The following is a 25,563-nucleotide window of genomic DNA, read 5'->3' on the forward strand; positions in this document are numbered from 1 at the left end:
TTCATAAAAGTGAATTCACTCACATCCACTAGTCAATTCCGGACAACGTGACATGAAGCTCTCAAACATTCCTGGCACACAACTTAAGTATGACTTAATAAAAAGTCCACTCCAGGAGAGACTGAACTGCAATGACATTTCAAAAGACCATAAGATCTTTTCAAGGAAAACCACAATTTAATGACCGAAGGGACAGAAAATATTACATGAACTGAAAATCAAAGTAAAATGTGACCGTGCACACATTGCACTAAAAATATTGGACAGAATGAAGTAAAATTTAATTCTGGGCAAACATTTGGTTTCACAGCAATGCCTGGCAAACAGCAGCGAGAAGCTGGTAGAGAAATTAGCATTTAAATGTAAGCGACGAACACAGCCTTCATCTGACATTAAGGGCCATGCGCATCATTACTTACTGCTCCCAAAGGCGGCTGCATTTTTCCCCCCTCCTCTTGAACCCAGGGCAGGTTACAGTTGGTTGACAGTAATGAAGACAGATATGTGATATTTTAAAGAGTTGGCACACACCAATTAAAGGCTCATCTTCTAAGACCGATAAACTCGTTGCTACACCTCAGCTACCACGATAACGAAAAGCTATCTGCGCTTCTTTCGGTGTCGATTTTGCCAATCAGCTGAACGCACACCGCGTTACTATATATCACAAGCCATGCTGTCAGCCAGTGCATTAGGGAATTATTTCCCATTCATCTCGGGGAAGGTGCGTAATGTTTTAATGCCTCGTGTTCTGCCATCCACTTGCTCACAAAACAGCAAGAAAGAAGTGTGACTAATCCCCCCCCCCCAGATCATGCCCAACATGGATTGATGTGTTCTGTGGCTCGGGATTTCGAGGGAAACGTCTTTATCCGAGTGAGCGATCGAGAGTGTCAAACTGCGTGGCAAAGAACGCGCCGGCTTCGGCCATTCATCACGGGCTCACGGTTTCCACAGAGAACTCGTCGGGCGCTTCTACAAACGGAGGACCTTAGTTTACGCTCCATGCAACATGCCAAGGACAAGGCGCAGCTCTAGGGCAGACCAGGAAAAAAAAAAAAGCTCTTTCGTCACGTGAGCGTTCTTGTAACATTCCGCAAGAGGAGCACCACACAAAGCACACGCTAAACACGTTCCATTAAACACCAGTGTCATTCTACACACAAAAAAGCCATCACCTTTACCACCTACAGCAGCTTCCTTACAAAAGAGCAGCAAAAGGTAGCTTGCTCTTTTTAACCTGTCATTCGCTGAAAATGTTAGGCTTCTGTTATCCTACCCTAAAATAACAAAAAAAAATTACACCTGGGTAAGTGGAGTTGCTTTTTGACAACAAGGATGTTTTCACAGAAGTAGCCAAGGAAACAAAGTGTTAAAAAAAAAAAAAAAAAAAAAAAAAAAAAACACATTTTTATTTGGTAAATGCAAGGTCAGTGACAACACACAGAGTAAGTGCACTTACACTCTAGGGAATTTTCATACTTCAAGGTATATCACAGGAGGACACCCTTTGGGGCACATTTTTGCAGTACACACGCAAGGCAATAAAAACGTGACGTGATGAGCTGCAGGAAGGTGAATGCCTTTAGAGGCAATGCCACAAATGCAGAGCTGAGCCACAGACTTCGAACTGAGCTGTTCGATCACAGGAGGCTGCGCTACCCTGCGCTCTTTCAGATACGAGAGCACAAGGAGCAGCGAACCACTGCCTGCTTGGCATCACTTGAAATAAATGACTTGCACGTTAAGTCAATTAGCCAGGAGCTGCAGACACTGGGTTTGGCACATTCTGCTTTGTTACACTGCTTCCTTCTCACATTTCTATTTTCTTTCTGAAAGCTGAGGCCTCCCATACAACACAAAGCGTGAGCATATAAATGAAAACAAAATAAGAAACTAAGAGGAATCTTTTCTTTTTTTTTTTTTTTTAATTCTGATGGTAAGAAACAATATTCCCCAGCAGCCTGATAGAGAAGGCAAAAAAAATATACTGGACAATTGAAAATGAAACCTCAAAGTAAAGTGCTAATTATCATTAAAATATTTCCCAAAAAATGCAGAGCTGGAAAAGACGATGTATTCAAGGCATAAAACATTTAGAGACGATCTGATAAATAAACTCCGAGGCAATACAGCACACATCTGCATTGCCAGAAGTCCTTTATCTGAAAAGTGCATCATTGCTCCTGCTAATTACTCTTCCATCTAGTTTTGAGGCATTTGCTTTATAGCACATCAATGGTGTCAAGAATAATTACCCCAAATGCATGATATGGAACAGGAGAATGAAGAAATGTTTAATACAACGGAATGTCTTAAAAAGTACATGAAAATAGCTGAAACTAATCTATCAGACATAGCGCTGGTGTGAAAAAAGGTTAAAACTGATAGAAGGGAGGTTCTTCATTTTGCAAGCATGTCATCTCCAATTCAGTCAAATAGCAGAATGACCAAACAGTTGTCATAGTGACCTAGAATCTAAGTGAAAATTGCTGTGCTTTAATCCAGATTCAAAGTTTGCCTACCATCACTCAGTTATCCAAAACAGCCATAAATAAATCTATAAATAATACATAAAGCACCCGAATCAAAATCTTGCGTGTAACCTGAGGACCAGAGGAGGTTTTAGTGGCAAAGCCCACTTTCTCTCACTTCATTTCACAGGACAAACTGGAGCAGCGCTGCCTTCCAGGCCCACTGGACAGCAACCAGGGCTGCAAACTACTGGGGCACACATAAATATTTCACAATGACTTTGGGTATTTGCCCATAAATCATTAATGGTGACGAGGTTTGAGCAATTCAAAGTATTTTCTCAATCTCAGCCAAATCCAGGTTACACAAAAGGCCAGTTCCAACTGTATATGTTCTGTTACGCCAAGTACCCTTCTTAAAAGTGTATTTTGCAGCATGCATCAAGGTGTTTTTCAAATCCTCTTCGGTATTAACCATTTTACCTTGATTTTCACAGGTCAAATGTTTCAAGTTATTTCAATAAAAGATTTTGTTAGCACCATCCAAGGAGTATTAGTTAAAGGTGTGACTTTTGATCTGTTTTATTCTTCTATCGCAACTGCAAACTTTTAATCTAGATATAAAGCTGGCTTAGTGTCCTCTGGCTACTGTGTCACTGAATCACCTTATTGGAGGATGTATTCCAAAACATATTTCACCAGCTTTAAAAGAAAACCAAGTGTCTGGTTATTCCTCGTTTCCTTAATTGCACTGAAGACTTCATTTCAATGACATTTCCAGCAAGAAAAGTACAGTTTGAAAAGGTCTCTTTGGGGAAAGCTGCTTGCAGTAGCTCGGATGTTCGAACTTTATAACGAAACGTACTCCTTGTAGACTCTGCTTGTCATTTCAAGCACGTGACTGTGTGAGGGACACCATGACACGAACTCGCGGAATGAAGACATCGTGGGACGGAAAAGGGGGGTTAGATGAAGCAGCTCTATTTATCCTTTTCTTCTCCATCACTATCAAAGCGCTGCAATCAATATTTAATCTGGAGATTCACCATCAGCTGCCTGCTCTTCTGTGTCACAGCTGGGGCACGGTATATTGTGCCAGTCCTACGATATATGTTTTTGGAGCCAAATTGAAAATACATTTCAGAATCTGCCAGGCTGGATCCAGTTTTGGGCTCAGATGTGACTGCATAATAAAGAATAAAATACCAGGCTGCAACCAAAGCAATGCGACTGCCAACGAAACCAATCTCTCTTGCGTTGGTGTACCTGGACTCCCACAAGCATTCATGACTTAATAATGTCATGAACATATAGAGTGACTCCAGAGCAGGGGAGAAAGTAAGATCTGAAATAAGTCATGACAGACTAAATGATGTTGTTTCTACAGGTCTGGAAGAAAATTAACTGAAAGATACTCAAACCAAGCCCTATAGAGAAACCCCAGATAACATGTCCTTCAGCACGATTCAGTGCACATCTTCATTCAACGCATAGCAGTGTCATGGCACAACTGATCAATACAGATCTAAGCCTTTGTCATTAGAGAACAAGGAAAAAATGTTCATGTTTGCTTGGATTGGGCGTGGAGTTTATACAAAAGCAGTCATCTTGACTAAACGTTTATCGATTCTACTTTTCCGAGCGCTCAAAGTCATGGTAAAACTCCCTTAAAGGTTAGAGAACCAACAGAGTCTGAATTCCCTTCTTCACTTGTGGGTGGTGGCTGTGAGCTCAGAACAAAGCGGTCAGCTGTATCAAACAAACCTTAAACTGGGTAATCATGGCACAACAGACATCATCTACAGGGGGGCCAGAAATGATGGCTGATTGTTTATTGCTAAGTATCATGATTAAATTAGGAGAACGATATTTAATTGTGTTGTCTGACCTTTAAATTAAATGACAATTTCGGTGCATCAGATCCCACCAGATAAGTGAAAACTGAAAATGCTTATTGGGGGCTTGATGCTTTGAAAGGCTAATTTAGGAAGGCATGGGTGAGTCTTAGGATCAGTATTCATGCAGCAACGATATCTCTAAACAGTGGTGGCACTCTGTAGATAAGGGTCAGAATTCATAAGATTTCAATTATGATCCAAAAACTTCTGAAGGCAACAGTAGCCTTTTGGTATCGATGGTTGTTAACATGAGCGCCGATGCAGCTTTGTAAATTTTCTCAATGTATATTCCCACCGCGGTGCAAACAGCGAACGGCTTTTGAAGGTTTTCTGTCACTGAAAAACATATCCAAATCTGCATGACCGCAACGCTGACAGGAGTTCCGGTTTTTGAGGAATTTATGAAGCTCTGATTAGGTAATTAAGTGGTTCTACCACATGCGTTGACCACGAGGCTTGTGATTAGAGCTCAGCATTGAATATCTCACTTTTGCTGTAGAGATCCAGCTGTGGAAAAGAACTGAAAAAGTTCTCTCTCTGAACACAGCAAACACAGCCCAGAGGAAAGTTTTGCAAACGCAGAGAATTAAGTCATATGGCCCATATAGTATTTTTGCTATTATCTCAAGAAACCATATATACATTTTTTTTCTTGTTTTGATTCAGTTTAGAATTGTAAAAATTAGTTTTTAGCTTATGGCTGAGAATCAAAATACTGCCCTTGAAGGGGGGGGGAGGAGCTATTCATCAGCTAGACCACAGGCTTCAGACCCAGAGAATGCAAGTTAAGTGAATAGGATTAGGATTCAATCTCCATGCGCGACAAACTGTTAGTTTTCATAGATACCTATTCCATTATGCTAATTACTAATTAATGATCATTATGGTTTACTCTGACCGAAAAAAAAAAAAAATGCCACAAATATAGTCTATACTAAATGTAAAAGACCATTTAAAGCACTGTAGCTTTTACACTTCACATATCAAATACCAAAATGATGATAATTAAATGAGCAAATATTGGAGCAGCAGAACTATGTCCTGTCAGGAGTCAGACATCAGTGATGGATAATATTCAAACAACGAATGCGGTGATTCATAATGCCGGGCAACAGATTTAGAACGAAACACGTAAGCATGTAACCAAACACGAGAACTATGTGTAGTGAAAAAACCGCGGCTGGAGACTGGCACAGGACGATCTTTAGGGCAAAGCTGCAGCAGCAGACTGACCATCTGTGCGTCGGCCAAAGCCCTGCGGCGCCGGCCTGCAGAGCTGGCTGCGAATACCTCATTAGCACGCTGAGTGATTGTGATGCCTTTTGCTTCCCTGTACCTCGGGGCTGCGTGCACCCGACCTCCCAGACTCCTCTACGTTGTGCTGGGCTGACTCAATCTCCAACAATCCTGGTCTTGCAATTAAATATAAACTGGGTACGGTCAATGTGGCGCAGCACACGAAAAATGGCCTACCGTCAAGAAGGCAACCGATGAGGAAGAGGGTAACACAGAGAAGAGATATACTGCACACCCCAAAAAAGGGGGCAAGAATGAAGATGAGGATCTCTTATATTCTTTTTGAAGAGGTCAGACTAATGTTCCTCTGGAACTAGTGCGCAAGCTCCTGTCCTGTAGGGCTTTGGGACTGAATGACACAGAGAAAGAGTATGAATAATTCACCACTTCAGGATGAGCATCTGTTAACAATTCAGCTCAGGTCACAAGTAAGAAACGGCAAAGACAAGTCAAATAAGCATCACAGGCTGTCTCAGTTTTTTGGGACTAGCTGGTTAGCTTTTCATGAGCACAGTGAAACTGGGTCAACCAATATCAATACTTACGAAGTTATTGGTAAATATTAACTTGCCATGCTCAAATAAGCTACAGAACACAGGAGGAAGGAGAGAACCGTTAACCTTTGGCTGGCAGTAACAACACACAAAACATAAGCATTTATAGTTATAAAGGTAACTGATGATCTATAAAATGGTCTGTGTTTAAGAAACTTTGAGAGCTATGCCCACAGGGACTGAATACAAGGTAGTGAAGCTCATGTTTGTACATAAACATAAACATCTGTGGAAAGTGTGCATCTACACAGTGCTAGAGACATCCTTGTTAATTCCTTGCTTCCCTGATTCCTGCTCCTTCGGTGGCGCTCTACAGATGAGATGTTTCAGGGAATCCAGCTTAGGGAGTACTTTAGGTAACTCTTGAGTCGTGTTCCACATGATCTACAGCAACTTACAAAGTGACTGTCCTGGAAATGAAGACTGAGGCAAGAGGAGAAGCAGCAGATATCAGAGACGACACTGAACGTCACAGGTGTTTTCGCTAGGTGGTGGGTTTAGTACAGGGTACCGTGCTGGGACCGAGGGACTACACAGCAATCTCATCCTCCAGGCTGTCAGACGGCGCTGCCTTGTTCAGCACGTTGAAGAGCCGAAGGGTGCTTTCATCGTGGCCCCAGCTGTCTCGGTCATCGCTCTCGTCCGTGTTGGACTCGTACTCGGAAGCGATGCCGGACTCCCGGAATTTCAGGAACTCCAGGCTGCCAAGGAACTCGTCCTGGGAGGCCACGATGGGCCCCTGACCCCGGTCCTGCTGGGGGGGTCCCGGAAGGAAGCGGAAACATTCAAGCTTTACCAGGCAGCTGTCCGTACCTAGTGGACTGCTCAGGGGCTGGGAGAGCTGTGTGCCATCGTTGAGCTGCGGCAGGACCACCTCCTCGGGCTTGGGCGTGGACGGGTCGCATAGGACGGGGGGAACGTTAGCACGGAAGGTGATTTCCAGCAGACTGTCTTGTGACCCCACTGTTACGTGCAGAAGAGGAACAGACATTTGTTGGTCTTTTGTACAGTTCCTTGAATCAAAAGCCTCACAGAGCACACAGTCATGAGACGCACACTAAAAATCTGGGGCTGATTGCTTTTACTGCAAGTAAAAATATCTCAAAGTAATGCAAACTGATCTTTCATGTGCAGCTTTAAAGATAAATTTTCCTTTGGGAACCGGAGCAACTTTTAGGGTAAACTCTGGATTCACTGTTAATTATAAATTCTGCTGAGGTATAAACTAATTACAGTTTATCATGTCTAGCTGAATGCTAACAAAATCAAGTTATCGCAGACTCCAGGTTTGATACAGTTCTTTAAACTCACATTTCTTTACTTAGGTTATGCTTTTCTTCAGCACAACTGACAGCGTTAAGCTATTTACAATTATTTAACCATTTATATAGGCAGGTAATTTTTATTGGAACAATACGGGGTTAAATAACTCGCTCAAAAATGCTTTGGTAGGAGAGGAGATTCAAACCTGGGTCCCTCATGTGCAGGGCTGCAGCTCTAACCCCTACCTTACATGCTGCCCTGTCCTTCACTGGATACTCTTAAAGCAGGTTTAACCATGCCTCGCGGGAGGTGAAGGAGTCAAAATGCAAACTGCGGTGAAGGAGCCACTCACTTGAGCTGTGACCAGAGAGCTTGAGCTCCAGCTCCTGGATTTGCTTCACCAGCAGGGAGACGTGCTGCAGCAGGTCCTTGTTCTGGAGCAGCAGCTGGTGAACACGGGCCTGGGCCTCGATCCGTGCCGCCGCCTCCGCCGAGAGCTGGTCCTTAAGCAGGTGAACCTGTGGGACACCAGGAACACACAGAGGACTGAATCGACACTGCTGAGAAACCTCGACTTCCTGGTCCTGCTAGGGATGGAAACGCAACTCACGTTTGCTCCACAGCAGACACAAATTATTGAAGACGTACAAATGTGAGACGTGCACATGAAAAAAATGGAACACACGAAAGGACCGAAACCTTATAGTTCAGTAAGCTAAAGGGAATTCAGTCTTTAGATCCAGGAGTCTTCTTCAACACAGCTGTTAGCAGCTTTACTTTAGGCTTTTAATGCTGACTTTACACAAGAATCCATGCTTTCTGTATTTAAAGAGGACAAGGAGTAAATTAATATAGAAAACAACACTAATGCCTTTTTACAGTCTTGACAAAGATGCAAAAGTCAGGACAGCCACACATGTTCCCTATTTTGGTATTCTGATCAACTGTAGCTGATAGTTTATCTGCGAACTGATGTTTTCCCCCCTTAAAGAAATTGGCAACCTCCTTACAAAAGGTTTTTGCCTAACAGAGAGGTTTCATAGATCACTTTACCCTGTTTTATCACTTTACAGCCATATAACGACGGGAATAAAAGGAAAGCACAGTAGCTGATGTGAACATTTTCAAATACGAATCAACCATCAAAGTTCTAGAATTAACTACAAGCCATTATTATTAAGGGTTACCAAGCAGTTTGCGCATTAAAACATTCGTTGGACTCCGTATGCGACAAAAAAATGTTTGATCATCATAGTTACTAAACATTTTATGGAGTATATCATTTCAAGTATATTAGCTCAATCGGAGAAATATTCAGACATTTAGGCTGGGAAAAGCTAGTTAAGACAGATTTCTCTCCTAGCTATTTGAAAGATGTAGAATTACTAACTTGCATTAAAAACAATATAACGACTCCTTGTACAACAACCTCAAGCTGTTTTTCATCAGTGACAATGAAAAACAAATTATATATTAATAACCTTGTAGAAATATGCAGTGAACTGCCACTTTACTGCTATATAATTACCACTCTGTAGCAACCACGCTATGAGATTATACCGTTAGCTTTATTAATCTTTCCCCTGCTGCTTGTAGTTTTTTTTCTTTTAATGACATCCCTTTATGACCACACCGCTTTGTCTTTGAAATGGTGAAATGGTAGTTTTCACTCTGTGTAAGGAGGAATGATAAATAAATAATGATCAATCATGGAAGCTGCTTTGATACCGCAGTTCAAAAAGCTCCCTTTTCCTCCAAGAAAGTGAGACATGAAGGCCAGGGAGTAAATTGGTATATGGTTTGCTCAGAAGTGCCCGGAGGTGCTGTCAGTAATTGTCTTCTTCAACCTCAGTCTTGCTGCAGCTCAACAAACCAAGCTCAATCGGTACAGGGAGTTGTACATTTGGACGACAAACCCACTTCTCCACCCCGATCCCAAAGCGAAACCGCAATCGTAAATCAAACCTGCATGGTTGAAGCTGGTGAGATAAGAGTATCTGCTGCAGTCTCCCAGAGGTAAACATGCGTATGCAGAGGAAGGTGAGTGGGTGGTGAGTGAGTTGGTGAACTGAATACTGAGAGCGCGGTCTCAGGTCTCCCTCCGCAACATTTCTATGGGCCTCTCACTGTTTTTTTAATCATTTGCCCTTCAGCTATAAACTATTCTTATGTCCCCTCCATTACACCACTTTGAATATTAAAGACACGCTTAAAAACAGTGTTTTGTATTCTAAAGAAAAATATTTTATTAGAGATCCTGAAGAGTCACAAAACATGTCAAAATAAATGAGCATGATCTTTTCTTGTTTGTCAAACTACAGCAGGAGAATTTCTGAGAAGTACCAGAGTACAAAAAATCCCAGGATCCTTCCTAATGAGCTAATGGGGATATAGATATCTTTACATTTATTTATTTAGCAGATGCTTTTCTCCAAAGCAACTTACATTGTAAAGGTTACAATGATTTACCCATTTATACAGCTGGGTAATTTTACTAGAGCAATTTTAGGGTAAGTACCTTGTTCAAGGGTACTATAGCTGGAGGTGGTGATCAAACCTGCAACCTTTAGCTTTAAAGGCAGCAACTCTAACCACTATGCTGGTAGGCAGAGGGGTGCTGGGAAGAACCATATGTGGTCAGCAGGAGTGCGGTCCAGTAGAACCTGTTGCTGTGCATTAGCGGGTTCTGCAACAGAACTCGCATCAACCTGGCACCTCAGGCTGTTGGTTGCTTGGAATGTGACAGGAGTTAGAACCTGAGCTGAACTGGACATCACACGGTTTCAGTGTCTACTGTGTTAGTGTCTGTCAGCGCCGGGCAAATGTGACCTGAAATGTGCCCAGATGCAACACTTTCGAAATTCTATCAGTTCAGCCATAACCTTTCCCAGACTTTGCACTTTACGTGATCGCTTAGCTATACATATCCTTGTGTCTATACAGTAAGGCAGCAGGTAGCATGGTGGCTAGGGGGATGAACATGATTACCGGACCAGAGGGGTCCTGGTGTAGGACCCTAGAGAAAAATAATACTCCTAAATTGCTTCAGTAAACCGCACTGTATAATTTAAAATGACTACTTTGGAGCAGTGTCATATAAACAAATTAGCCCATAATGAAATAAAATGCTTTTCAAACGTATTAAGAAAAATATTTTGTCAACTGTCAATTTTTTCTTGAGAAACCGGAGCCTTCTGGAAATTTGGCTCAATGAAGTTCCTTACCTGAGCCACGGCCACCTGCGTCTGTTGTTGCTGCTGCTGTAGCTGCTGCTGGAGGAGCTGAATCTGGTGGTGCACAGATAGGGGGGCACTAGCTGGCAGCTGGCTGGATGCTGGCAGGAGCATCCTGGGGGTGGACAACAGTATGCTTGCATCCTCCAGGGTCTGAGAAAACAGGAGGTACAGTTAATTCAAGGGTGCAACTGCAGACCAGTCAGACAGCTGAGAGGTGATAGGCCAACTGCAGCAACAAGTGTGGGTCAATGTTAACCCTTCCCACAGAAATCGCTAGAATGGAGTCTTAAATTAGCACTAGTCATTATTTTCACATGTGGGGCGCAGGGGGTTTGACTGGGGTTCGAGTCCTGCTTGGGGTGCCTTGTGATGGCCTGACGTCCCGTCCTGGGTGTGTCCCTTCCCCCTCCAGCCTTGTGCCCTGTGTTGGGGGGTTAGGCTCCGGCTCGCCGTGACCCCTCTCGGGACAAGCGGTTTCAGCCAGTGTGTGTGTGTAATCAAATTCCTACAAGATATAGCAAAACCACATGCATCATTTGCTGAAAACAATAATAAAACTGTGTCACAAAACTAAGCATGCCAAATGGGCACTCCTCCTTACTGATTGCATCTGAAAGATGAATGTTACAAACCCGAAGTGTAAAAGCAGAGTCAGAGGCTAAGCTGAAGGAGGGCGAACTGTGAGCCATTAATTAAGGAAGCCTCTGGTCTCTGAGTACATGGTAAATACTTTAGGGTGGGATCAACAGCGGGACTGCGCGGATCAGATGACTCTGCAGTGACAAATTGGTAATGCTCCTGCTGCACGGCTGGGTTATTCCTCTCCCCGAGCTGAGCTGAAAATATGGAAATGTTGGCGGACAGATATTGACCTCGTCCAGTGCTGCTTGCGCAGGCAGCGTTATTGAACAGTGGGCACAGTTTCGTTCCGTCAACTCCATTTATTCCAGGTTCAGCCTGATGTGTGATAAGCGTTGCTGCAAGACCAAGGAAAGAGTGACTGCAATCCGTACACCTTCATTCTCTCCAACAGAAATTAGTCCAACTCTGCTAAACTGCCACCCCCAGTTCTGGAAATGTCAACAACTTGAACCTTATTTGTCCACATATTTCAGCACTTTTGGCAGAACATCTAATAGTAGCTGAGGAGCATTTTCAGTTTCAGTTCGTGCCCAATCTGTGAAGGATGCTAATCCCATAACAAGAACCAACTTGTGGATGAACAAAGGCACCTGCATGGTATTTTCAAGCTGGAGCATTCAGAGACCTGGACTGTTTGGAGAAAGAAAAAGAATAAAAAATTAGTCTGTATATGATCCGATTTCAAACAAGCAGGAGTGCGGAGACTAACTACATTTGCCTTAAGCTGTTTGTTCTCCATGTTATGCTGCATTAACAAAGGACCCAATATCAACATCCACAGAAGAGCTCAGAGTCTTTAATAAAATGTGTGCATCAGAACAAAACAAAGCAGGGCCCTCCCCTGAATGCTAATGCTGCTTAGCTGGATGTGTACTAAACAGCAGATGTTTGTCTAAGCAGCGATGCAGAGAAGGATCCTATACACACCACCTACATTGCCAGTCTACATGGCACGTTCTTCTGTGCACCTCATCTGCATTAAATTGACAGTGGCTTTTAAATGGCTCAAAAGAAGCCCAGATCTAGTTCCTCAAATGTCAACTGTCTGACTACAAGTCTGACTGAATGCACTTTCTTGTACTTCAGCAAAACGGAGTACAACAGATATGCCAAGACATATTCACTTAACTTAAAAGTTTAGCTGGTGTTGAATTATTATTATTGTTGTTGATGATGATGATGATAATAAAAAAGTTAATAATTAGGCAGGACCCAGCCATTTGAAAAGACTGAGGGAAACATCAAGCTGAAACAAATCGAAAGCTGACTGAAACACACTGTAAACCTGCTGCTTATCCAAGGCCCACTTGTGGTATGTAACAGAAGCTGAAACATTTACCATACTCATGTCCATTTCAACAAATTCCCAAGAGGGAGATGAGAGGGACAACTAGTTCATATGTATCGACAGAGTCAGCTCAAAGCAGAAGACATTCCATGAGCAACCTCATCTTCCAAACAATGCAAGCTCTGTCATTGCAGAATGAAGGGAACTGAGTGAGTTTTGTACATCACTGAATATAGTGCAAGACTGAAATTTTCAACCTTATTTTGATGTTGTTATTCAATGCTACAATCAAAACATGTAACAGAAGAGACATGAGCACCTAGTCCTCAATACCTCTCCAGCATCCGCTGCTCAGTTGTTCAAGCCTCTCGTTTACTGAATGGGAACTTGGCTTCCTTTTCAGACACCTTCATGTTCTGGACTGTTCTGTGTTGTGGTACAATTGTTTATAGCAAATGTCTCAAATGCATTACTCTGGCATCATCTTTTCACTGGCAGTGATTTTTTGCCAAAAAATTCAGTAGAGAATTTTCCCAGTGAAAATGCAAGCTTCTGACAATAATAAAGAAAACACAAGAGCACAGGGGAATTAAATCAGGAAAGATCAATTATGGCAGTCCTATCTTCTTTATAATCATTACTGTGTATTATACGCACACATACTGAAAAATTACATTACATCACTGACTACCAACGTAGTCCTCCAGGACAGTACAGAAATTGTGGGCTGTTTTTACCTATTAAAATGATATTTCCATCTGAGCTAGGCTTTACACATTATGATGCATTAAGTGGACAAAGGCCCACAGAGCAGTCATGATGAATTCCCGACACTCAAAATGATAGATACAATCATACTGCGGAAGAATGTTGCACATGTCTCAGATTTAATGCAGCTTCGCCTTTATCCTTTGGTGAGTACAACAGTGGCAAGCAGAGCATGTTAGGAGACGACTCAGCAGAGTGACTCCCTGAGCAGCACGGGCAGTGGTTTTTTTTTTTTTTATATACAAAGACAAAGACCAGGGGCAGCTTACCAGTCTGCAGCATGTTTCGGGCTATAGTTACTAGGGTAGGCATACTGTTTGGCTGTCCTCAGGTGTACGTGAGGTAACTCAACACGTTCTGTAACATAAGCCAGGACTTCTCTACAATATCATTCTACCAAACCTACCCAAATAGTTTAAACCCAAGGAATAATATTTCTCTGAGAAGATGGAGAAAAAACATTTATCATAATTTGATTCTCAAGACCCGTCCTGGGTATGTCCCCTCCCCCTCCGGCCTTACGCCCTGTGTTGCCGGGTAGGCTCCGGTTCCCCGTGACCCCGTATGGGACAAGCGGTTCTGAAAATGTGTGTGTGTGTATGTGTGTGTGATTCTCAAGAATCAATAACTGAAATGGTACTCAAATGACAATAATGTCAATAAAGATGTTCAAATGGGATCTGCTGACACTTTCAGTTCAGTTGAGCAAAGACTAAACATGAACAGAACCAAGACGAGTTACTTGGTTATTCATTACACAGGTATTCATTGCTGCGTCTCTGAGATTGTCTTCAGAATAACATTTTTTCATTGGCTTTTCCTTCTTGAACATCTTTCACAGCTACATACTAAATAAATTACTGCATAGAATGCATTCATCCTGTGGGAGTGCCTTGCATTAGAATTTTGCTTGGTTTTGCTTAAGGAAATGACAAGACTTACCAACATTGCAGGATTAGGATAAGCAGTTCAAAAAACAAGGATGTTTTCAGATGCCACATTTTGATACACTCATTTTTGACCTCCCAGAATCTACATCAAATTTCAAATGATTTATTCATGAAACCTTAGCATTTACACCATTAACAGAACAGTGAAATCCAATAATATTTTGAAAAACCATGGAAATTTGATGCAGGGAAGTTCAACAGCATAAAAAAACCTATTTTCTCAGCCATGAACGGTAAGATCTGCCATTCTCCCACAGACAGTTGTATTTACCATGTACATGAAAGACAGGAGATGAGTACATCAGGAGAGAGCAGAACCTTTGAAACAATGAGCTTGCAGATTCACTTCCAACTGTCCCCTTTTCCTTTCCAGCAATAGCAAACAAAAGGTCTCTAAAACTGATATTTGAGCTTTGGATGGAGTGTCAAAGTGGAGCGGGTATCTTGTTGGAGGGTACTTTTTTCTTTTTTAAAAACTTTTGGCCCCTTTGTCCTCCAAGCCCTCTGGCAAGAACACCTTTTTCATCTGTGACAGCCATGCAAAAGCAACACAGAAAAACAAAATAAATTAAATTTATATTTATTCATTTAGCAGATGCTTTTCTCCAAAGCGACGTACATCTCAGATAAAATGCAATTTGTGCATTACATTACGAGAAAGAGGGACATAGTTGCATACATGTGATTAAGTAAACTAAGTTTTTGTTTCTTTCCACTTGATGCATTGATGATCATCACAATGAGTAGGTGCAAAAAACTCAGGATAGATGAATCCTGATCACGTTCCTACAAATTCTTTTTTTAAAAGGTACACAAACATTTACATACAATACAGGAGTAGTGGCTGTGTAAATGCTTATCTGGGTATGATCATAAAGTCACAGTGCATGAACATTTTCGTAATACATGAGCTTGAGAGATCATGGGCGAAGTAAGTTCGGAAAAGGTGAGTTTTCAGACCCTTCTTGAACGAAGACAGTTTCAGCAGTTGTAAGTGATGGGGGGAGGTCATTCCACCACAATGGAGCCAGAACCAAGAACCTCCGCGCTTTACTTTTCGTGTGCGGGACCACCAAGCGAGCAGAAGTAGACGAGCGAAGGGGTCTGGCTGGGGTATAGCGGTTTATCAAGTCTTGTAAATAGCTGGGAGCAGTTCTATTGATGCATTTGTTGCCAATAACCAGGGTCTTGAATTTGATCCGAGCAACTATAGGAAGCCAGTGCAGAGAATGAGTAGAGGAGATACATGGGAACACTTTGGCAAGTGAAACAACTCGGGCAGCAGCAGTTTCATGGCAGCAGCAGGAAGGCCACACAAGAGAGAGTTGCAGTAGTCCAGACAGGATGTCACCATGGCCTGGACAAGTAGTTGGGCAGAGTCAGTTGTGAGGTATCCTGTGGATGTTATGCAGGATGTATCTGCCGGTTCGGGCTGTGGCTTTGATGTGCTGAGAGACAGACTTGAGTCAATCGTCACTCCCAGACTCTGAGCCAAGGAGGTAGGCAGAATGAGTGAGTTGTCCAGTTTGATCGGTAGATTGTGACAGGAGAACAGGCCAGCTGGGAGGAGAAGAACCTCTGTTTTGGAGAGGTTGAGTTGGAGGTGGTGATCAGACATCCAAAGAGAGATGTCTGAAAGGCAGGCAGCAATGTGTGCAGAAATGTTTGATTCTCCAGGTGGAAAGGAGAGGAAGAGCTGGATATCATCAGCATAGCAGTGCTATTTGAATCCATGGGAGGTTATGACCGTGCCGAGGGAGGAGGTGCAGATCGAGAAGAGCAGAGGACCCAGTACCGAGCCCTGTGGGATACCAGTTGAGAAAGGCAGAGGAGAAGAACTGGAGCTTCGCCAGACCACTTGATAGGATCTGTCAGATAGGTAGGACTCAAACCATCGTAGTGCTGCACCTTTGATCCCAAGCTAAGAGAGGAGAGTAGAATCCGGTGGTTGACAGTGTTGAATGCTGCAGACAGATCGAGGAGGATGAGAACCTAGGAGAGAGAGGCGGCTCCAGCTGACTGGAGAGCATCAGCCACCGGCAGAAGGGCCGTCTCCGTGGAGTGACCAACTTTGAAACCAGACTGATAACCATCGATGAGATGGTTCCAGGTGAGGAATTCAGATAGTTGTTCACAGGATGCCCCAGAGTTTTACATAGGAAGAGGAGGAGGGAGACTCATCTGTAGTTTTGAAACAAGTTGGGATCCAGGGAGGGTTTCTTTACAAGAGGTGAAATGAGAGCAGTTTTGAAGGCAGCTGGGAAACAGCCAGAGAAGAGAAAGGAGTTGATGATCTTAGAGATGAAGGTGGAGAGTTGCGAGGAGATGTTCCGTAGGAGTGACGATGGGATCGGATCAAGCGGGCAGGTGGTGGCTCTGTGTGATATCAGGAGGTCGGAGATTTCAGATTCAGAGAGCGGTTTGAATTTGGAGAGCATGACTTCACAGGGAGGTCCAGTGCGAAATTAAAAAAGTGAAACACTTGCAGCCATGGCTTTAGACAGCTTACTTAATTGGAAACGGCACACTAAACACACAAATCATTTGACACAAAGCATTGCAACAAACAAACAAAAAAAAAAAACCCAAATAGGAGGAATTCAAGGAGAAAAAGAAAAATCCAAACAAGACAATACAAACCACTTAATTTCCCTAACAAAGATCCAGGTAACACTGAGAAAACATTACTGGGGAAAATAAATTTTTTGGGGTGAGAATAAAAGTTTTGTTTGTGAGAATTAGTGATATTAAATGACAAAATCCTAAAAATAACTACACCAGCTAATTCCATAATAATGGTAAAATATGCAAGCTCAATTCATAAAGCCTCTTTCACATTAAATAACCAGCATTAAATGTCACCATAACAATGCACCCCAGGTAATATATTATTACATTTCATTCTTGAAATAACTGCTCTATTTCAAATGCCAATCTATGCCACAAGACAAAAGTTCCATTCTTCCCATTTCCTGAACAGTTATTTACCTGCTGAGCAATGAGGACGTCCATTTACTCTGTTTACCATGCATAGGGTACGATTCTAGTGAGCTAATTCTGAAGAAAAAAGGGCACAAGTGCAGCTTTTCTGTAATACAACATATCAGTGGGAAGCTAGCACGTAAACCAAGAACATACTACATGGTACAAGGAATTCCACTGTGTCCAGTACACCCTTATAACTGGAAGCATGGTCTGTTTGTCACTATAACTTAAAGTACACTACAATCTGTTACTTATGCACTGGATCTGAAAAAGCCATAATATTACTTTAGAAGGTTCCAATGGATTTTTGTTTTCTTTACAGATTACTTTAAACAACCTCAGCACCAGCACATCAGAAAATGTTAAAGCTGAAATGCTGATCGTTTCAATGAAGAAACCATACATATGAAACTGAACAGAACTGAAGGTCTCTTCTGACACATATGCCAAAGACAGTGGAGTTTCTCTTTTTTATATCCTGTTATCTTCATTTCTCTCTAAAACTTCAAAGCGCTATATCAGAGCAATGCCACTTCTACACTTTTCATGTTCGGCTTTTTGGAGGATAACATGCTAACAAGTATTTTTGGCAAAAATTAATCACAGTGAGTGTCAGGAAAGTTTAGCACTTTGCATCCTGCTCCAGCAAGGAAACTTCTGAATGCAAATGCTAGTTGAGAGAATATGCTCCACAAAAATTGTGCACCATACGGCCATGCAATCTTTTAAAGTAAGAAAGGCAGATGACTTTGTCAAAAGATGCACCTTTTGCCATATTAAAATGGGCCATTTCCCACCAGAGTACCAAAAACCGACAATGACCACCAGACCAAGAATACTGTATCCATACTTACTTGGAATCAGGACTCATTTATTTCAATAACAAACCTGTCAACTGTCAACAATTGACTTCAAAATTTTTCAAATTAACATTTGAAATCCATCTTTTTTTTTAAAAAAAATCTATACCTGAATGTACCTCATGCTGCAGGGCAGATATCAAGATTAAATTACTCCCATGGTTCTACGGCATTCTTAATTAATCTTTATAACAAATGCTCTGCCTAGCCCTAATTATTTGTTCAGACAAGCTCATTTTATGCAAACAGGGTGTAAAACAAAATTTTTAGGAAAAAATGAGATGCTAGTACCAATAACTGCAAGCAGAAAACACTGCATATGTCCTGGAGTTGAAGGGCAACAGTTTAATTAATGTCGCACTGGGAAATGGTGCTGACTTTTTCCAGTACAGAGCAGGAAAGGTGTACACTGAATTATTTATGTTAGATTCCTTCGGCTTCTTTCCAGGCCATTCATACAAGGGAAATACATCCAATTTTCCCTCCATCTGTCACACAGGTGTCTTTACTGAATTCAGCCAGCCTAATGTCTCCGATTGGAGGACTGCCAACCAGCCAAGTTTGACTTCTCGTCAGACATGCCAAATCCTCAAACAAAGTCCTCCTCTGTACTCACTTCATCCTGGCTGAAGAAGCACTTCATGGTTGTAAAGAACCTGAGGAAAACATAACCCTAACCTTCAATGTTACCCCACAACAACAGCTGGAATGACCAACACAGCAATGTCTGTGTGTCAAGCAAAATAATGTACGTTTGCTGCCAACAATGGTTCTCTAGACCCTGGTACTCTTCCGTTTAGAATCACTTGGAGCTCGGTTTCATGTGAATGCTATAACATTCCTAAAAATCATTCAGCAGCTTTCAAAAGAAAAAACGCCCCACCTTCTATTTGTTTAAAGTGTATTGGTGTGGGCAGCAAGTGTCAAAATGACATAGTCTTAATTGACCAAAGGTAACTAAAGCACATGTACTGCTTTTATCTGGGATGAGTGTATAATACATAAGGCATTTACCTGTTTCATCCATTTCTCCTTAACATGAATCCACAGATTTGGCCTGCATCAGATAGCCATTCAGTTCATTCCACATTCCAATTTCCCCCCAAGGGAAGCGCATCAGAGCTGTAATAAGCTCTTTGTACAAGCGAGGAAAAGTTACATCAAAGAGTGATGCCAATAACTATCACTTAGCGGTAATCTAGAAGTATCCTACACCACTGGTGACCAAGAGAATCAGTTTGTTTATATTTTCTACAGAAAATACTGCAATAAATAAGTAATCTATTGGAACCAGGGTGAATTTACTAAAACATATAAAAATGCAAGAAACTTGTAAAATCCATCAAATTATATTTTAAGAGGAAAGTTAAAGATTGTTGTAAAAATGTATTTAATGAGAATTTGGTGGCCAGTTGCTATGGTAGCTGGATTAGGTAATATATTTAGCAAGTTCGATAAAGTTGCTAGCTAGCTGCCAGATGACATCATGTTACAGCGACGGTTCAAAATTTAGTAGTAATGTTATACATGACTACCAATACCAATGAATTAATTTAAGATGTTTTATGACTATAATACCAACAAAGGCAATGTAGATAAATTGAAATTAACCACTAAGTTTTTTTTATTACCTGCAAAAGAGAAATATATGACAGGTGATGGAGTTGCCATTTAGTATAACAGAAGAAAACTAGCTCTCCAGACACACCATAAAATCCTGTCATGCAATGTACTTGTGACTCACTGACCTTGTATATTGATGTGTGTGTGTGTGTGTGTGTGTGTATAAAATCATGTGAAAAGGAAGGTGCACCCTCTCTGAACTCTATGGTTTTACTTATCAGGACATGGTAAAAAAAACAAAATCATCTGGTCCTTAGCAGGTCTTAAATCAGGTAAATACAACCTCAGATGAACAACACATGACATATTACACCGTGTCATGATTTATTTAACAAAAATAAAGCCAAAATCGAGAAGCCATGCGTGAAAAACTAAGTACACCCTTACTGCTTCCATAGGAATTAAGAGGGTAAGTAGCAGGTGCTGCTAATCAAATGCCCCTGATTAACTGATCATCAGCAAGTGTGACCACCTCTATAAAAGCAGAAGTTTTGGCAGTTTGCTGGTCTGGAGCATTCAGATGTGTGGTAACACAATGCCAAGGAGGAACGACATCCAGCAATGATCTTAGAGAAGCAATTGTTGCTGCCTATCAATCTGGGAAGGGTTATAAAGGCCATTTCCAAACAATTTGAAATCCATCATTCTACAGTGAGGAAGATTATTCACAAGTAGAAAACATTCAAGACAGTTGCCAATCTTCCCAGGAGTGGACGTCCCAGCAAATTCACCCCAAGCTCAGACCACGCAATGCTCAGAGAAATTGCAAAAAACCCAAGAGTTACATCTCAGACTCTACAGGCCTCAATTAGCATGTTAAATGTTAAAGTTCATGACAGTACAATCAGAAAAAGACTGAACAAGTATGGTTTGTTTGGAAGGGTTGCCAGGAGAAAGCCTCTTCTCTCTCAAAAGAACATGGAAGTACAGTTTAGGTTTGCAAAGTTGCATCTGCACAAACCACAAGACTTCTGGAACAATGTCCTTTGGTAGACGATACCAAAGTGAAGATGTTTGGCCATAATGCACAGCGCCACATTTGGCAAAAACCAAACATAGCATATCAGCACAAACACCTCATACCAACTGTCAAGCAGAGTGGTGGAGGAGTGATGATTTGGGCTTGTTTTGCAGCTACAGGACCTAGGCACCTTGCAGTCATTGAGTTGACCATAAACTCCTCTGTATACCAAAGTATTCTAGAGTCAAATGTGAGGCCATTTGTCTGACAGCTAAAGCTTGGCCGAAATTGGGTCATGCAACAGGACAATGATCCGAAGCACACCAGGAAATCTACAACAGAATGGCTGAAAAAGAAAAGAATCAAGGTGTTGCAATGGTCCAGTCAAAGTCCAGACCTCAACCCGATTGAAATGGTGTGGCGGGACCTTAAGAGAGCTGTGCATAAACAATTGCCCGCAAACCTCAATGAACTGAAGCAAAGTTGTAAAGCAGAGTGGGCCAAAATTCCTCCACAACGATGTGAGAGACTGATAAAGTTATACAGAAAACGATTACTTCAAGTTATTGTTGCTAAAGGTGGTTTTACAAGCTATTGAATCATAAGATGTACTTATTTTTTCACACATGGCTTCTCGATTTTGGCTTTATTTTTGTTAAATAAATCACGACAGGATGTAATATGTCATTGTAGCACGCCGAGGCCGCCTGGGGAGGGGGCGGAGATGGGGTTAAAGCAGCCACAGCTGGGGCTGATTTCATCCCCTATTTCTTCCCCGGTGCCCAGCAGTAGAGAGAAGAGACCGAGGAGAAGAACCAGACCGAGACGACCGCAGACCGGCTCCCTGACATGATGCCCACGTCTTGATCGACCCGACTCTCCCAGCCAGCACGAAACCTTTCTCTACCTGTTCCCTGCTCCCCCTTTCCCATCTCCGTCCTTCTCCGCTGTCTAGGCAAATAAAAGCCCACAGCTACGGGCGACTGCATCTCCTGTCTCCTGCCTCGTCATGTGTTGTTCATCTGAGATTGTATTTACCTGATTTAAGACCTGCTAAGGACCAGATGATTTTTTTTATTATGTCCTGATACGTAAAATTATAGAATTCAAAGAAGGTGTACTTTCTTTTTCACGTGACTCTATATACACACACACACACACACATATATATGAAAAGCTGTTCAAAAGTTTAAACATCAAACTTCTCTTCTTTTTCATGGTTTTTCAGCTTTTGGGTATGATATATGTACACCATTAAGAATTTAAAATGCTTCCATCAAGTCATGCCATCTGCCATTTTTATGCACATGAAATAGATCCAGCTTCATAAGCAATTCTGCTTCTAGGAACATTGTTAGCCCAGGGATCATTAGTTCTTTCCAAGGCTAAAATGCCCTTTCTGAGGTGTGGTGATCATAACTGTACAAAGTCATCGACAAGTGAACGGTTGCTTTATAGGTTAATTATGGCACCTTTTTATCTCTGAGCACTTTGAGATGTCTAAATCTATAAATAATAAATCTGTACATCCTACTAACCTTTTTTACTGCCTCTTTAGAATTCCTTGAAGATAAGAGGGGTCCGACCACATAAACCCCCTAAACCGTTTTATATGTAACTGGCCTTTGTGCGGAGCTGCCCATTTCATAACAGTGATGCTAATTTTTATTTGCACACCTTAATTTGACGTGTTTAAATTGAATTTACCACTTTGCACAGTTCGTAACTTTATACAGAGCCTCAGAATTTGCTTAGGAGCTGTATCCATCTCTATGTTGTCTATGAATGTGTCTATATAAACAAACATTCAAGATTGTGTACTTAAAATGAGAGAGTGCCTAGCATAGGTCCTGGTGGTACACAAATCATAACAGTGTGCTCCCCCAGAGCTTACTATGTAGACATTATCTCACCTCTCAATGAGTTATCATCTGTTTGACAGACAGTATTTAATCCTTATGGAAAGGTCTGTTTTTATCTATCAAGGTTTTTTCATCCATCAAGCTGCAGAGACCAAGCTGGTCCCTCAGTATTTAAAAGAACCATCTACAGCCAAATGACATGTAATTATGATTCAACTGAACTGCCCTACTTTGACATAACTCAATGCACTGAGCATGGGTTTCTTTGCTTCTCTTAGTGCGCGCACACACGCACGCACGCACACACACAGACAGACTGAAACCGCATGTCCCAAGTGGGGTCGCGGTGAACTAGAGCCTAACCTGGCAACACAGGGTGCAAAACTGGAGGGGGAGGGGACACACCCAGGACGGGACGCCAGTCCATCACAAGAAACACCAAGCAGGACTTGAACCCCAGATACACCAGAGAACACGATCCAGCCAAACCCACGGCACCACTGGGCCCCTCCTTCTCTTAGTAACTATTGATAAATTTGAATATTACTGATATTTCACTTTGTACAAAGATTTATGGTAAAGGACTATATTTGTAGATTTAAGTGTGTTTTTAGAAAAACTGCCTAAGGCAGCTGGGTATTATTTGGCTGAGAGTCCAGCATCCTCCATACTGAGGTCAATGTACATCACTTATTCAGAAGCTTTGAGTGGATTTTAAAACTAGTGGGAAAAATCGTTATCGAGAGAGAAAAAAGCAGGGTTTCAAAAATAAACCTTAAATCTGTAATTGATATACAAGGGAAGTGTAATTATTGCAACTGCTACTGTCAAGGAAGCTGTCAAAGGAGAAATCCTTTGGAAATGAAGGTACACCAAATAATCTATTGACTGATTGACTTCAAATGTAGTGTTGTGTTTGTTGGCCCTGAGGGACACAGGCTGCAAGAAAATACATGTGTGTCATAGAGAACTGTCTCAAAAATTATGTGAAACAAATCAAAATACAACGGTGTTACGTGTTCTGGAAGGACCAACACAGTCCTACCAAGCTCTGTGCTATATTAACAAATGTACTACTTAGCTATGGGGCAGGTAGGAGGATATACTGAAGACACTTATTTGGATTTAAAGCGGTAAGCAGGATGCCCAGTCACCTATTTGTATATTTCTGCCCCCATGTAATTATATAGGACTATGTGCATTTTCAATATTAAAGAAACCCAATGAAGGACCACTAATTAAAAGCTCAGCTGGAACAAAAACCTGCAAACCCTTTTGGGTGGGAGGCCTGGACATGAAAACTGTTGCCCTGGTGTGGTGATTTAATCGTTTAAATCCAATAAAGATGAGTTTTCACAACATCACTAACAAAATGTGACTTAATTTTCCTTCCCTTGCCCACATCCTCGCCCTTCCCCGGTTTTGCTAAGAAAAGGATCTACTCTGTTTAAAACTTAAGAGATGAATGGGTTGATCGTTTATTTTAAAAGATACTTATTTAGTCATGTTTGCTGTCTGGCTAGACACCCCTGCCCATCTGTAAGGGGGATACCTTTGTCTCAGGACCATTGTCTTCCTCCTTGGCGGCATCCAGGTCAGTGACACCACGGTTGATCTCGTCGACAGTATTGTCTGGCACTGGGATTTCCTCGGCGTCGATGTCCGTCTCCTCCGCTGCAGTCTTCTCTGCACCAGTCAGCTGTCGAGCTGAAAGCATGGAATCCTTGCCATAAAACACATTACCTACAGAGCCCCAGAAAACAGCTAGAATATGAACATGGAAGGAGAAATAAAGGACTGACCCAAATACCTACCAGTTTATACAACCCACAGACCTGGAACGTACATGCATAAGCCACAGACAAATTGCCTCCTTCCAGCAGTTTTCTAGGCAACTGCCCCCTGCAGAAATAACTGTCCCTTCAAATAAATGCCTTGCCTGTACTTCATGTACACTGTGGAGCCAACAGCAGCAAAGTTTTGTCAAATAAATGCAGAGGTACGGACATGTGCTGCATGGGGTTTGTAAAAGGGGCATGGAAGCTTAGAGCTTGTCCAAACTGCAGAGGAATTCTTACAACGGGGAGCTGAGTGGATGAGTCAAATCCTGTTGAATATTACACTGAAACAAGTTTCAAACTGAAGAAAAACTCACAAAACTACCGCATAAAAGTCCAGTGACTGACAGGGTGTGTACTGCCCTTTTTACTGGGCAGCACACTGCATTTGGGAAATACCACAGCTGACTTTCTGTATGTGATTCAGCAAGATGCTTCTACTGCAAGGACCATAGAGAGACTTCTTTGAGCAAGCACGATGCTGAGCCAGGTAAACCCAAACTGGTCACCCTATTACCTGGGATACCAGAGTTGTTGCTGGTCTTCTCGCTGTCACCATCCTCCTGGCCATCAGCACTCTGCTGTGTGTGCTGCAGACTCAGCTTGTGGCACACCTCAAAGGCCTGGCCCACTGTCCGCACGATGCGCATGGCCTGGCTCTGGGGTTTGTGGAGGACAGGGAAGGGGTGCCGCTTGTCAGCCAATCTCAGCACAGCATGAGCAGGCACTAAAAGCCCATGTGAGCCAGGTGTGCATCATCTTAATACATTCACGCTGCAGGACAGATGGGCTTAGTGTGTTGCTTGAGTTCTCTCTCTGTAATGGAGCCAAGTTCTCAACAAAACCATATGCTTTCACAGATGGAGTTCAGTGGCATTTACTTTCCAGAGTTTTAACTTTCCTTTGTTGCTGTAACTTTGGGCCTCCAGTTATTACAAAGGCATTTTATTTACAGTTAATTATTTCTTCACTTGGTTACCCTGAAATGGGATTAACTTGGTTAATCTAAATCACATAGTATAAATCCTGTACTTCAGGCCAGACTGTATTAAATATAATATACAA

At 42.0% G+C, this 25,563-nt stretch overlaps 1 protein-coding gene across 1 annotated transcript in view; it reads right to left on the reverse strand.

Moving 5' to 3' along the window:
• Positions 1 to 5,466: 5,466 nt before the first annotated feature.
• The window catches only part of nos1apa (nitric oxide synthase 1 (neuronal) adaptor protein a), a 73,586-nt gene continuing 53,489 nt past the window's right edge, over positions 5,467 to 25,563 (reverse strand). Inside the window, exons 6-11 of the mRNA XM_018754199.2 lie at positions 25,016 to 25,157; positions 24,213 to 24,367; positions 10,710 to 10,871; positions 7,838 to 8,003; positions 6,214 to 7,185; positions 5,467 to 6,017 (exon numbers count right to left, since the gene is read on the reverse strand). Of these exons, the coding sequence (XP_018609715.2) occupies positions 6,752 to 7,185; positions 7,838 to 8,003; positions 10,710 to 10,871; positions 24,213 to 24,367; positions 25,016 to 25,157 (1,059 nt within the window). The 3' untranslated portion in view covers positions 5,467 to 6,017; positions 6,214 to 6,751. The remainder of the gene's footprint in view (positions 6,018 to 6,213; positions 7,186 to 7,837; positions 8,004 to 10,709; positions 10,872 to 24,212; positions 24,368 to 25,015; positions 25,158 to 25,563) is intronic.

The sequence above is a fragment of the Scleropages formosus genome, chromosome 9 (assembly GCF_900964775.1).
Source record: "Scleropages formosus chromosome 9, fSclFor1.1, whole genome shotgun sequence".
NCBI classification, from domain to species: domain Eukaryota; kingdom Metazoa; phylum Chordata; class Actinopteri; order Osteoglossiformes; family Osteoglossidae; genus Scleropages; species Scleropages formosus.